Source organism: Mastigoproctus giganteus, chromosome 13 (assembly GCF_048544385.1).
Source record: "Mastigoproctus giganteus isolate SK-2022 chromosome 13, ASM4854438v1, whole genome shotgun sequence".
Taxonomy (NCBI): Eukaryota; Metazoa; Arthropoda; class Arachnida; order Uropygi; family Thelyphonidae; genus Mastigoproctus; species Mastigoproctus giganteus.
Window position 1 is genome coordinate 6,686,673 of NC_143587.1, and position 11,452 is coordinate 6,698,124.

Sequence of the window (11,452 nt, forward strand, 5' to 3'; positions counted from 1 at the left end):
TAGTAAAACAGTTGCATCATATCTTATTTGGAAATGACTACATCATTACTAGCATTCTCACTTCTGGGCCACCTTGCTCTTCAGAATTTAATTCTTGTGATTTAATTGTTGAAGTTAAACATAAGAAAGGCACCTGGGGTGGATGGGATCTATCCAGTTATATTGAAGGAGGCAGCAAAGGAAGTAAGCAAACCTTTAGCCATAATTATGAGAGCATCCTTGGATTCAGGGGAGGTCCCCACAGACTGGAGATGTGCAAATGTATCCCCAATTCGCAAAAGGGGATCGAAGGGGGACATGGGTAATTACAGACCAGTTAGTTTAACTTCTGTTCTGGGTAAAATAATGGAGTCACTGGTTAAAGATGCATTGCAGGATCATCTAGACAAGACTGCAGCAATAATTCAGACAGCATGGGTTTGTTAAGGGAAAGTCTTATCTGACAAATTTCATTCGTTATTATGATGTGGTTACAAAGGAACTGGATGCAAAAAATAATTTTGATATCATTTACTTGGATTTCAGGAAAGCTTTTGACACTGCGCATGGAAGACTACTGTACAAATTGGAGCAGAATGGGTTTAAGGGTAAATTGCTACAATGGATAAAAGATGGTTGAGTGGGAGAAGACAGAGAGTATTAATCAATTGGTGCTGCTCTTCGTGGACTATTGTTATTAGTGGAGTCCAACAGGGTTCGGTGTTGGGTCCACTGTTGTTTTGGGTATTTATCAATGATATTGATGAAGGTATATCAGGCTTAGTGTCGAAGTTTGCAGATGATACAAAGGTTGGCAGGGTTGTTAATGACAGTAATGGCAGTGTGCTACTGCAACAGGATCAAGAAAATTTGGGCAGATGGGCTGAGAAGTGGCAACTGAAGTTTAACTTTGACAAATGCAAAGTTCTGTATATGGGTAGGAGTAACCCCAGAGAAACGTACCAACTGTGTGGTACTACACTTAAAGTGGTAGAAAATGAAAAAGACCTGGGAGTAATTGTGCAGTCAGATATGAAGTTTTTTGAGCAATGCAGACAGGCTGCCAGGGCAGGTCATGGGGTTTTGTCAATGATATATAGGAATTTTGCTAGCAGGGAAAAGGCAATGTACTGCATACAGGTCTGGAGGCCTCATTTTAGGAAGGATGTAGATTTGCTTGAGCTTGTACAGAGAAGGAGAATGAAGGGATCCTCTTACCAAGAGAGGCTTAAGTTCTGCAAATTGCAGTGGCTGGAGACTAGGCACCTGAGCAGTGATCTGATTAAGGTGTATAAAGCCTTGAATTGGTTGAGCACGCTGAATTCTGATGGGATTCTTCCACTTGTTCAGATTACGAACCTAAGGGGGCATAAATTCAAATTAAGGAAAGACAGGTGTAGAATAGATGTGCGGAAATTTGCTTTTAGCCAGCGGGTGGTTAATTGCTGGAACAAACTTCCATCTGTCATTGTGGAAGCTGATAGGTTAAATGAATTTAAGGAGAAACTGGGCAAACATTTAGAGGGAATGGTTGTGTGATTTTTTTTTTGGCTGATGCTGCGTAAGCTCATACACTTGCTTTCTTGCATCACATGCCACTACTACTTCTACTCCTGGTTATGGGGGATATCTCAAGGATCGAATTTATCTAAACAATATTACTTGCCTCAGGCAATCATTTAAAATGTTTTACTGTACTCTTTCAAAATAATGGCACCTTTGGGAAGGTGCCGCTATTTTGATTTTTCTGTTATCTAGAAAGTTTTATTTTAAATTTAATTAACTTATCTTAAATTTACTTAAGCTTTCATCAGTAAAAGCAATCGTTTTATCAATGCTCATTTTTTTCTTAAAATCTTTTGCTTTGGCAATAATCATTGGCCCTGATATAGCTTACCTTCTGACCGTTTATTAAAAACCACTCGTGCAGCACTTTATCTAAGTTTTCTAATTTTGGCTTGTGTAAACTTTTTCCATCAGTTATGTTATTGTTAGGTTCTGAACATGCAGTAAATTCTAAAAGTTTGTGCTTTGAATGTTTAATATCATACATCATACGATGTTGACAATCCAGTGTTATGTTCTGCCATTAATACAATCCTACTTATGCCCTGTTCTGTTTTCTTTATTATATCAAGTTTGTCACTAAGCTTTAATGTTGTTCTTCTTTTCTTCTATGTATGATGATTATTAACTTTAGATGATGCAGTGAGGGGTTTTAATTTAAAATAAATGTAAAACAGCAGTATAATCCATGATATTAGTATGGAATCCACTTTCAAAATGGTAAACTAAACAAATGCATTAATCATGTGACTTGCCGTTTTCTCTTATTGGCACTGCAAAACCTTTGAGCTGTATGTAAACATCTGATCTGAATATGCCGTTTGCTGAAATGTTCCGTTATTTGAGGTGCCTTTATTTCGCCAGTTTACTGTATTGAGTTTGTCACATTGAGTAGTTTTGTCTTCAGATAAATTGTGCAAGTGAGGATGAGATCTATGAAATTAACGATTTTGAAATTACAGAAGATTGTTTATTAGAAAAACTTTTGAACCTGATGACAAGTAAGACTCCTGGAAATTACTATCATATATCCTGTAACTTTAGGAAGCATCTATAGAATGCATTAAACTATTAAGTTTGATTATGAGGAATCATTTGACTCAGGAAAGATTCCTTTTGACTAGAGCATGCCAATGTATTGCTAGTTCATAAAGGCAGCTCCAAGAATGAAGTTGGTTACTAAAGAGCAGTTAGTCTAACTTCAGCAGTTTGGAAAACCTTGGAGACACTGATTAAGCATGCAATCCAGGGACATTTAGAGAGAGATGGCACCTTGAATGAAGAACGCATAACATGGTTTTGTTAAGGAAAAATCATGTTTGACTAACCTGGCGAGCTGTTTTGACACAGTTGCTCGTGAGCTGCATGTAAGAAACAATTTCAGCATATTTATTTAGATTTTAACAAGGCATTTGACTCAGTCCCTAGTGGTTACTGTATAAGCTAGAACATGTTAGGATTTCTGTCTAGAATCTAGCATGGATCACAGGATGGCTACAGGAGAGGAGGCAAAGAATTATGATTAATGGATATTCTTCTGACCAGTGCAACATCAGAAGTGAGGTTCCCTGGGGCTCAGTTCTTAGACCACCACTATTGTTTCTGATTTTCGCAAATGACATTCATGGGAGATAGAGGGTGTAATGTCAAAATTTGCAGATATAAAGATTAGGAGAGTGTTAATGATCAGTGCCAAGCAGCACTCCTTCAGGATGATTTGAACAGACTTTAAAAATGGTCAGTCAGAAAAGTGACAGCTATGTTTTAAAGCAGCAAAATGTAAGGTTTTTCACTTTGGGAATAGGAAACCCAGAATAACTTATACAGTTGGTGGGATTGAATTAAAAATAGTAGAGAAGTAAAACGATCTTGGAGTCACAAAATGGGTTAATATGAAATCTGTGTGCAGTATAGACAGGCAGTCAAAGCCCTTTGTGCATACTGTTGATTTATCAGTCAATAGCCTCTAGAGATAACTGAGGTTATAATGTCACTGTATCAGTCAGTTGTAAGACTGCACTTGGAATTCACAGATTTTATTTTGTTAATTAAGAAAAACATAAAATCAAAAGAAATACATCCAGTTGATATAGATGAACAGTGCACTGTTGAATCAGTTTGGTGTGACATAAGCACTGCGAAAGCAAAAATAAGAGTAGGATTGTGTTATAGGCCTAATGACTCGAATGAGTACAATGAACAATTGTACAGAGAATTGTACATAGAGTGGGTTAGTAAATCAGAATGTCTAATTATGGGGGATTTTAACTTCCCAGATATTGACTTGTGGGTTGTCACTCACATACTAGTAAGACTTTTGGGGATTTATTGGATGATTGTTTTCTGCAGCATGTTCGAGAGGCAACCAGAGAGGGTAATACTCTTGATCTGGTTATCAGCAGTGATCATTCGTGTATTAAGAATTTGCAGATAAAGGAACCACTGGGTGACAGTGATCACAATGTACTGATGTGAGAATTACTTAAAGATGCAACTACCATCAACGCTAAAGGGAAGGGTTTTTGCTTCCGTAAAGATGAGTACGGTGGTCTCAGACAGTTTTTAAATTCTGTACAGTGGGATCAACTGACGATGTTACCAACAGTAAATTCTAAGTTGGAAGCATTCAAGGAATTAAGCATGGAAGCTACTAAAAGTTTCATACCTATTAAGAAATATTGTTCAAGGTTTAGGCCTAAATGGTTATCAAATAAACTAATGACAGAGAAGAAAAATGCATGGGATGCATATAAATTATCAAGCGACTCAGAAACCTATGGCAGATATAAGCTAGTCTATAATCAGGTCACAAAGGAGGTTAGGCAGGCGAAGGCCGATTACGAGAAATATTTGGCAAAGGATGCTAAGAAAAACAGCATGACTGGATTTCATTACTTATACAAACTCTAAAAGGAAGGGGATGAATCTGATTGGTCCACTTGATATCGATGGTTCGACTGTTGATGATCCTGCTCGGATAGCAAACAAACTGAATGAGTATTTTGCATCTACATTCACACATGAGGAGTTATTAAGGTTTGAAAATGGCAGAAGGTTATCAAATTGTAGCAGAGTGCTTAATGATTTTGTAATAACTGAGAGCAAAGTAGAGTAGAAATTGTTGAAGTTAAACATAAGAAAGGCACCTGGGGTGGATGGGATCTATCCAGTTATATTAAAGGAGGCTGCAAAGCAACTAAGCAAACCCTTAGCCATAATTATGAGAGCATGCTTGGACTCAGGGGAGGTCCCCATGGACTGGAGATGTGCAAATGTATCCCCAATTCACAAAGGGGGATCGAAGGGTGACACGCGTAATTACAGACCAGTTAGTTTAACTTCTGTTCCGGGTAAAATAATAGTCACTGGTTAAAGATGCAGGATCATCTAGACAAGACTGTGGCAATAATTCAGACACAGCATGGGTTTGTTAAGGGAAAGTCTTGTCTGACATAGGATATTATGATGTGGTTACAAAGGAACTGGATGCAAAAAATAATTTTGATATCATATATTTGGATTTCAGGAAAGCTTTTGACACTGTCGCGCATGGAAGACTATTGTACAAATTGTCTTCCGAATGCTATGAAGGGTAAGTTGCTACAAAGGATAAAAGGATGGTTGAGTGGGAGAAGACAGAGGGTGCTAATCAATGGGTGCTGCTCTTCGTAGACTAATGTTATTAGTGGAGTCCCACAGGGTTCGGTGTTGGGTCCACTGTTGTTTTGTATATTTATCAATGATATTGATGAAGGTATGTCAGGCTTAGTGTCGAAGTTTGCAGATGATACAAAGGTTGGCAGGGTTGTTAATGACAGTAATGGCAGTGTGCTACTGCAACAGGATCTAGAAAATTTGGGCAGATGGGTTAAGAAGTGGCAACTGAAGTTTAATCTTGACAAATGCAAAGTACTGCATATGGGTAGAAGTAACCCCAGAGAAATGTACCAGCTGTGTGGTACTACACTTAAGGTGGTAGAAAATGAAAAAGACCTGGGCGTAATTGTGCAGTCAGATATGAAGTTTTCTGAGCAATGCAGACAGGCTGCCAGGGCAGGGCATGGGGTTTTGTCAATGATATATAGGAATTTTGCTAGCAGGGAAAAGGTGATTGTCCATCTGTATAAGGCAATGGTCAGGCCACACCTTGAGTACTGCATACAGGTCTAGAGGCCTCATTTTAGGAAAGATGTAGATTTGCATGAGCGTGTACAGAGAAGGGCAACAAGATTGGTGAGGGGAATAAAAGGATCCTCTTACCAAGAGAGGCTTAAGTTCTGCAAATTTCAGTGGCTGGAGACTAGGCACCTGCGCGGTCATCTGATTGAGGAAGGCCTTGAATGGGTTGAGCACGCTGAATTCTGATGGGATTCGTCCACTTTTTCAGATTACGAACCTAAGGGGGCATAAATTCAAATTGAGGAAAGACAGCTGTAGAATAGAAGTGCGGAAATTTGCCTTTAACCAGTGGGTGGTTAATTGTTGGAACAAACTTCCATCTGTCATGGAAGTTGATAGGTTAAATAAATTTAAAGAGGAACTAAACAGGCATTTGGAGGGAATGGTGTTTTTTTTTTTTTTTTTTTTTGGCTGATGCTGCATAAGCTCATACGCTTGCTTTCTTGCATCACATGCCACTACTACTACTATGTCCTTGTATTGAGATCTCGCCTAAAAAAAGATATTGAACTAATTGAAAAGTCCAAAGATGGCACCTGTGTGGTGATATCTTTAAAAAGAGACCATGAGGAAAGACTTCAGTTATGTGAGCTACAGAACTGGACAACTAGACACCTTAAAGAGGACCTGATCAAGGTCTGTGATGCTTTGAGAGAGGTTAGAAAAATAAATGAATGCAAAACTTTCACTTTTATAAAAGATTCCAGAGCTCAAGAGTCACAAATCCAAATTAAGGGGGGAAATGGTTTAGACTGGATTACTGGAACATGCTGCTTCCACGGAAAGTGAGACTGATAGATTCACTACCTGTGGAAATAGACTAATTATGTATTTCCCTCCTATTTTAGGAGGGAAGTACATAATTTGTCTATGTTTTAATCTAATTTTTTATATATTTTCTTTTCTTTGTTTTTAATTATTATATTTGAATTGTTTATTCATTATTTTTATTCTTTTATTATTGTTTTTTGTTTTACTTTATTTTGTTTTACATTTTCTCTCTCTCTCTCTCTCTCTCTCTCTCTCTCTCTCTCTCTCTCTCTCTCACTCTCTCTCTCTCTCTCACACACACACACACACTCTGCAGCAAAGCCTCAATATCGCCAAAAAGGGGCTAAAACAAACTACTAAAAGAAAACAAATTAAAAAAACATAGACTGACCATTATGCCCCATATCTATGGAGAACCACGAGGCCAATAATGATCATGGAATCGCTGCATTTCAATCGCTAGATAAATCGTCACAAAGGCGAACCGATCGAAGGACCAAACCACCCCTTCCTCCTTCCATCTATCCACAAATGCAGAGGATTTGCATAGCGGTGGTCCTTATGCAGCGAGAAATAAACTATAGAATAGACAGCAGAAACCAATCGAGAAAATAGCCAGGATTTACTTCGCTTAATTGGGACAGCATGCCGTTTAATCTGGGCAGGAGACCGCAGCACTGGAGATTACCCTATGATTGTCTCCGACGGTACCACCTGGTTCGGTCGAAATTCTGGCGGTCACAACCATAAAACAATAAAAACAATTAGCAGTCACCTGTTTATTGGGCTTTTCTGTTAGTGAAATCTATCATAAATGGACAGTAAACTCGATCTTATTGAATTTGCGATAATACCGACAGCTGGAATTCTGTGGGTTATTATGGTGAAATGGGTTTACACTTCCATGAAATCTTCAATCATATAAAAAAATTAATTTTCAGCTCTTCTCTTCATTCCTATTTTTAAAGCTTTGTAACTCGTTACTCCGTTCTCACTTGCATGTATCATGTTACTTACAATTTGTGTGTGCCGTGTTCTTTGTTATTGATTGCTTATCTTTTTACTGTTTTAAATTTTAACCCCCACCCACAAATGTCAGTGAACAGAAATGTCAACTAGTTCATATGTACATATTACAGTACGTGTTAATTATTCTGATTATCACGTATATTCTTCCGATTTTCACGTATCATTTAATTTTTTTTAATTGGTAAGGTAATAAAGGGTAAATTTGTGCTTAATATATCTTTGCTTTTATAGCCTGTGGATTATATTCCTCTTATTTTCACTAATTAGAATTGCTGTTTAATAGAATTAAAATTCAATTCACAAACGTGATCACAATGACCGGCGCTTACTGCACATCGTATAGTGAACGGTACTTTACTATGTTGAGTTCGTTGTAACGTGATTTGATTGTACAGTGAACCAATTGTAGGGGGGGGGGATACATTGTATTTTTAACTATTTACGTGAAACTTTGGATAATTGGGGCAGCTGCTTAATCGGGCCAAAATGCACTAGTCCCGATGTGTCCCAAATAACTGGAATGGACTGTATTAAGCTATCATTAGAGGCAGCAAAATGCACATCCTCCACATGATGCTCAGTTTTAGTCCCTTTTTGGTGATATTGGTAACTGGTACTGGTGTACAGTGAGAACTGGTACCTTATGAGGTACCAGTTCTCACATAATAATTTAGCAGGGGGTGCCGCTAAATTATTATATAATTGGCATTATTTTAAATTTAAAATGGATTTATTAATTGGATTTAACTGAAAGTCCCTAAATTATTTAGGGACTTTCGGCTACAGCTTCTGTCTTGTTACCTTTACTTTCCCCCTCCCTGTTGATTTAATTTTTATGTTCGCTCTACAGTTTTGCCATGCTACTGGCTTATGTATAATTTATTTTTATTTTTTATATGAATCATCTGTTATGTACTGGGCATCATGTGGAGGATGTGCATTTTGCTGCCTCTAATGATAGCTTAATATCTATCTATCTATTTATTTATTTATTTTCTTATTTCATGCTATTACATTCTAACTTTTTAAGTCATTATTTAAATATATATATATATATATATATATATATAAATAATGTGTGCTTTGTAAAATAGTGTCTGTGAAAATGGAAATGAAAAGTACACACGGTGCCTGACCTAAGAGAAGTTTAAGGGATAATCGGAAGTGGAAGTGAAGTAATAGTTAAACAGGTGAAAGAATTTAAAAAACCTAGTACAAAAATGAACTGGGACTGAGGAAGCAAACAAAATACAAAAAATATATAAAAAAAAAAAATTTGTACAAAAATAAAAATGAAAAATAATAAATAACAAAGAAATAAATAAGTAAATAACACTGTATTCAGATATGGGAGGGCAATTTTAGCAAGAGGTCAAATCAGGGGATGGCCAATATGCAAAATCTGAATATAGTAAATGAAAATATGATACATAGCCAGAAAATTCATCAGGGGTCCATGTTTCAGGCACTGCATTTTCAAACTTGTCTGTAGTATTAGAAAGGGGGGGAGCAAATATGCGGCCTTTATTGTAACACTAATAGACAAGGTAGTCCCTACGCAGTGTAAAAATTAAGTTAATAAAGAAAATTAAAATAAATACAAATTTATAAAAGTGTAACGTGAAATATAATACAAATGTATGTGAAGTGCGAAAGGGTGAAAGGTAATTAAATTAACGTGGCTGAAAATTAAAATTCAAATATATAAAGCAGAGAAATTTGATCGAAAAAGTGTGGACAAGCAAATGGTATTTGGGATGGGGAAAGTGAGAAAAAGATGGTCAAAAGAAAGCAAAAATAGCGATAGGATTGAGGATAGATGGAGTGTTCCTCAATCCTATCGCTATTTTCGCCTTCTTTGTTATTACAAAAGGTTTATAGTAAGGTGGATTTTTGAAAATTTAAGTCCATTGAACCTTGTGTTGATGAGATTCTACTATATAATTTAATAAAGTTTGCATAGATATCTTGATAATTTGAATAAGAATTGGTTAAAATTTAAAAATTGAAATGCTAGTTTACTTGAATATCATGTAACTTTTAGCGGTGTCTGATGAAAATTTAAAACTTTTTCCTGTAATTTTAGGGTAGGAAACTTCTTGTTCTCTGTACAACCAGTCGTAAACAGGTGCTTGAAGAAATGGAAATGTTAACAGCATTCACTTCAGTTTTACACATACCGAACCTATCCCACGCAGAGCACCTTACAGCTGTACTTGAAGAAACTGAATGTTTTACAAAAGAAGAGCGAGCCAAAATAGCTCGTAAAACTGAAGGCAGAAGGCAAGTATTTTATATTTTTTCAGTTTTTTAAACTGCTGCACATTTTGATTTCAATGGTTTTTTTTTTTTTTTTTTTTTTTTTTTTAGAATTCAGTATTGAAAAAAAAAAAAAAAAAAGCAGTGGCAATGTAGTAAATATCATATTTATATAAATTAGCATTAGTAGAGGCATATATGATGCAAGAAAGCAAGCTTATATAGCATCTGCCGAAAAAAAAAAAATCCCTTCCCATTTCACCCATCCATTCACTCCATATGCATTCTAGTTCTGCCTTGAACTTATACAGGGTGTTTCAAAAACAGCTGTCAACTTTGAAAGGGTATATAAATTTATTTAGAGGACGTACATAATGTTTTGAAATGTCAGAATGTAGCAATGCACTTCAAGTATAATGCACGTCGACTGTAGTACCCAATACTGCCACCGCGAGTGCTCCCAGGCAGTCGAGAACAAGCTCGTTTTGTGTTTTGTTTCGAAGAAACGAAGTCTGCTATGCAAGTTCAAAGGAAGTTTTGCGCTCAGTATCGCAAGGAACCTCCCAGTAGGCCTACAATGTACACATGGCACAAGAATTTTGTTGATACCAGATGTTCTGTGCACCATGCCAAGTCACCTGGTCGGCCACTTTTTCCTGACAATGTCGTGGAATAGGTTAGGGATAGCTTCGTTCGAAGTTCACAAAAGTCAGTGCGAGGTGCGTTTCGGGAAAGTGGTATTCCATATGTGACTGTGTGGGGAGTGTTACGAAAACATTTACACTTAAAGGCGTACAAATTATCCATCATACAACACCTTGCAAATACAGATAAGTTGGTTCGTAAGGAATTCTGTTTGCAAATGTTGCATCGGATAGAAGACGATGAAGAATTTCTGGACTCCGTAATTTTCAGTGATGAGAGCATGTTTCATGTCACTTTGTGCGGTTATGTGTGTTGACCTTAACATGTTAAGGTCAACACACATAACCGCACGATTTGGAGCACCGAAAATCCACATGCCTCCCTGGAACATGTTCGTGACAGCCCAAAGGTGAATGTGTTTTGTGTATGGGCCCTTCTTTTACATGGAGACAACCATTACCAGTATCACGTATCTAGACATGCTCCAACAGTTCCTCATTCCACAAATTGATGAAGGTAACCAAGAAAGACTCATTCACTTCTAGCAAGGTGGCACATCCCCTCATTACCTTAGAGAAGTGTGTAAGCACCTCAGAACCTGTTTCCCAGGTCAGTGGATTGGTTGAGGGGTGCTGATAGCTTGGCCACCTCGTTCCCTGGATCTTACACCTATGGATTTTTTCTTATGGGGATTTGTTAAAGATCTAGTGTATGTACCACCCTTACCTGCAACTGTCACTGAGCTCCGAACTAGAATTACCACCACAGTTCCAGAAGTTGCGCAGAGATGCTATGGAATGTGTGGCAAGAAATTGACTACAGGTGGGATGTCTGCCACATTACAAGTGAAAGTTACATTGAACCATAACTATCCAAGTTTTGCTCCATTGTGAAATTTCAAAATATTGTGTACGTCCTCTAAATAAATTTATATAAATTTATCCTCTGAATAAATTTATATGCACTTTCAAAGTTCTAAAGCTGTTTTTGTAACACCGTGTATAAGTTTTCAACCTCCACTACA

At 37.1% G+C, this 11,452-nt stretch overlaps 1 protein-coding gene across 1 annotated transcript in view; it reads left to right on the forward strand.

The window, feature by feature from the left end:
* Positions 1-9,838, forward strand: part of LOC150075741 (vesicle-fusing ATPase 2-like) — a 243,134-nt gene extending 233,296 nt beyond the window's left edge. The window contains exon 19 of the mRNA XM_090387859.1: positions 9,611-9,838. Coding sequence (XP_090243985.1) covers positions 9,611-9,838 — 228 coding nt within the window. The remainder of the gene's footprint in view (positions 1-9,610) is intronic.
* The last annotated feature ends 1,614 nt before the right edge of the window (positions 9,839-11,452 follow it).